General features: G+C 42.8%; 1 protein-coding gene across 1 annotated transcript in view; it reads right to left on the reverse strand.

Annotated features, from left to right (window-relative positions):
- The window catches only part of LOC104167806 (CREB-binding protein-like), a gene marked incomplete at its 3' end in the record, with an annotated part of 3,139 nt that extends 138 nt beyond the window's left edge, over nucleotides 1-3,001 (reverse strand). The window contains exons 1-2 of the mRNA XM_009708181.1: nucleotides 2,830-3,001; nucleotides 1-581 (exon numbers count right to left, since the gene is read on the reverse strand). The exon at nucleotides 1-581 is cut by the window's left edge and continues 138 nt beyond it. Coding sequence (XP_009706483.1) covers nucleotides 1-581; nucleotides 2,830-3,001 — 753 coding nt within the window. The remainder of the gene's footprint in view (nucleotides 582-2,829) is intronic.
- Between the last annotated feature and the right edge of the window lie 423 nt (nucleotides 3,002-3,424).

Genomic DNA, 3,424 nt, shown 5'->3' on the forward strand with positions numbered 1-3,424 from the left:
TGCTCCCCTTCCTCTTCCAGCTGCCCCAAGAGATCCATTCATTACCTGCCCTTGTCCTTGCTGAGGCTGATTCATTAAACTGTGACCAGAATTACTGTTGAGAAGGCTCTGGTGTGTCTGACTGAAATTAGTATTCATACATATCCCAGGTCCAGTCTGTGATGTTGCAGGGCTGCTCGTCACCATCCCCACTTGTTTTTGTGCTTGAGAGTTCAGAGTTTGTGATGCAGGTGTGGTAGGTCCAGAGGTGCTGGCTGCTTGCTTTGCCAGGCCTGAAGCAGAAGAGTCTCCCTGGTTTAAAGGGCTCTTACCCATAGCACCCAGATTACTGATATTAGCACTGTTCGGCTGCCCTTGAACTTGACTACCAACTCCCTGCTGGACAGGGCTATTTGAGTTCACATTTCCAATTCCTGGGTTTAAGGAAGAGCCGCTGCCTCCCCTTAGAAGTTCGGAAAGTTGTTTGTGTTTGGAAGCTGCATCTGGAACAAGGTTCCCACTGCTGTTTAAAAGGCCCAACTCGCCATTGGGGATCAGCTCATCAGGAAGATCATTTTCCAAGTCAAACAAAGATCCAAAATCTACAAGTTAAAACAGAAACACAGGTGAGCAAAACATGACAAACAAGTAACTAAAATATTCATCTACACTACTTTGTACTAATCTTAAACAATGACATGCATTAAGGTACATCTTTACCCAAGACCCAATATTGCCAGCAAGTGAGCGAGGGTCCCCACGACGTGAGCTCCAGAGTCTTTCCGAAAGCATAGCCATTGGTACACACTGGGCACATACAACCATACAGGGTAGAGCACTGGCCAAAAAGCAGTTTTTTTCACAAGACTTTTGACAAAACATTGTACCAAGCTTAAGAAACTAAGCTGGCACAAATATGATGATCTAACCTAACTCCTAAATCTCTCTTGTTTTGGCTAAAAGAAGGCAGCAGAAATATCAAGAGATGTTTTTTTCCTATTGATTTACTCTCCCAAAAGAGCGATTACATCACCTTCTCCGAACTCCTATGTAATCCCAAGTCAACGCATTTCATCCAGTAATCCTACCTGAACTTTGCAATCTATGTTTGTGCATGGCCAAAGAACATCTTCCAGCTAGGCTTCGAAGCTTGACCAAAAGACAACTACTTCTTCAGTAGTTTGATCCCAGTCTCACATCTAAACACATTCAGTATCAATTTCTGTTCATTGATTTATGCCATGATCCACCACCTCAGAAGATCTCAAAAGGCACTCAGCATCTTCTCCTCATAATGCCTCTTGAATCGAGTCACTTCTCGATCCTTGAATGGCTCAAATAATTCAAATTGCTCTAAGTGCCCAGCCCTCATTTATCATGCTCAATATTGACAGAGCTAATCCACACACTCTACCGATGAGCAAAATAAATCAATCAAATCTTCATTAAGCCACCCGAAGGAACTGCTCCGCCTGGCTAGAACATCCAGACTGATAAAAAGTGGTTTTTGTTTTGTTTTGTTTTTTAAAAAGCAGCAACTCAGGTTCACTAAAATATTTTATTGTACATCATAACCAGTATCTGTGTAACAATGCTGTTTTGGTATGTAACTAAAAATAGAAAGTTACTTGACTGCATATAGGTACTTCCATGTGAAAATAAAAGTTATATATTTGAAGACATAAGCACAAGTGCATACAGCAATAATAAACATGTAAGCAGACTAGCCTCAATTCATCAGCTGTTCAAACATGTAACACCTATCAGAAAAGTTTTCCAGTCCAAGGTTGTGATGTAAAACAACCACTTTTTACGGTAGCATAACAGAAATGTGTGAAAACTTTATTTTGCCCTCCCCAACCCAGTCCTGAAAAACCCTAGTCCTGCACAGTCAGCAACAGACAAACCAAATTTTTTCCATGTTAGAGCAAACAAAAGTTCTTTTCTAAAGAATGGCATCCCGAAAGCTTCATTGTTTTAAACTTTAATTCACTCTTCAACCACAAAAAGTTGGTGCAAGACTCAGGTTGCAAGAGTGCCATAAGATGGTTCAGCAAGCGACAGCCTGGACTACACTAACTGCATTGAAAAGCAACAACAAAACCCAAACAACATAGAACCTGTGTCACAAAGCTAGGATGCATTACCAACACATCTCAGTACATTCAAATACAACGCGTTTCATCAGCATTCACATTTTCAATTCAACCTAACTGAAGAAAAATGAATAAAAATTTTCAGATACGTTGCAATGACCAGTGAATTACATAAAACAGTCACAGAAAACATACACAAAAATGTTAACATACACAAAAATGTTAAATTCTGCCTGATTTGAGACACTCATAGCAGCACGTCCTTTAGGGGCCTACATCTTGCCATCATTACCTAATGAAGTCCATAAGCTCTGAAGAATCCTTCCAGGCTTGCACAACGTTGGCCGCGACAAAATACACCACAGCTCAGGAACAGACCTCCTATTCCCTTTCAAGCAGGGAAGCAAGAAACTAACATTTTTTTGTTAGCTAGGCTCATTGAGGTATCTTTAATTTCTCTCTTACTTGCTACCTTTCCCTTCAGTTGTTTAGTTCACCTTTTCAGCTTGTCTTTTACAGAAATTCCTAGTGTACCTTCATCTACACTCCTTTTGGTGACCACTTCATCCCTTCGCCTTCCCACACAACCACTTGACGCTCGCTACGCTGCAACTTGTGTCTCTTCCTATATATTTTGATCATACTTTCCTTCTTCCAAGATTTCACTATTTTTAACCTTCCATGCACCTCTAACACCCCACCCCTACCACCCCCCCACGCCGTTGATGAAAACCCCATCGTCTGTTTTCGGCACCCAGCCCCGTTTGGCCAGAAGCGAGTCCCCGGTACCCAGGTCCCCGCAGCGCAGCCCCTCTCCCGGCACACCGGCTGGCTTTGCCACAGACGGCGGTGACGGCGGCTGCAGCCTGGAGCACAACCAAAGCCATCTGCCTGCGCGTCACGAAGGGTGGTGACACAGGGTCCATCGCTGAGGCTTTGCCTTTGTTAAACTGCTCTCGTCATCCCGGCTTGCTGGGAAGTTCAAGGTTTGCAGCACTTGTTCGGACAACTTTTGTAAATCCTATGAAACAGTGTTTTTCCAAGCTTCTCCACCAAAACTGTCAATACTTCATGAACAAAAGATGCACATGCGTGTGGATGCAGGGCGAGGGGCAGAGAAGTGAAAATAACACGGAGGGTGAAGATGTTGCTGTGGCTTGAAAAAAAAGAAGAGTCGTTTTTTCCAGTTGTATTTCAAAATGGGATGCTGGAGTACAAGTGCTCAGATTTTTTTTTTGTTTGGCTGGCTGGACTCTTAACAGCCTTACCGGAGCCAAGGACTGGAAATGTTTTTGCAGTTTACAAAAAGAGTGAAGAAAGCATTTGGGAACATTGCCTCTTAAAACCTA

Source organism: Cariama cristata, unplaced genomic scaffold, assembly GCF_000690535.1.
Source record: "Cariama cristata isolate BGI_N322 unplaced genomic scaffold, ASM69053v1 scaffold2059, whole genome shotgun sequence".
Taxonomy (NCBI): Eukaryota; Metazoa; Chordata; class Aves; order Cariamiformes; family Cariamidae; genus Cariama; species Cariama cristata.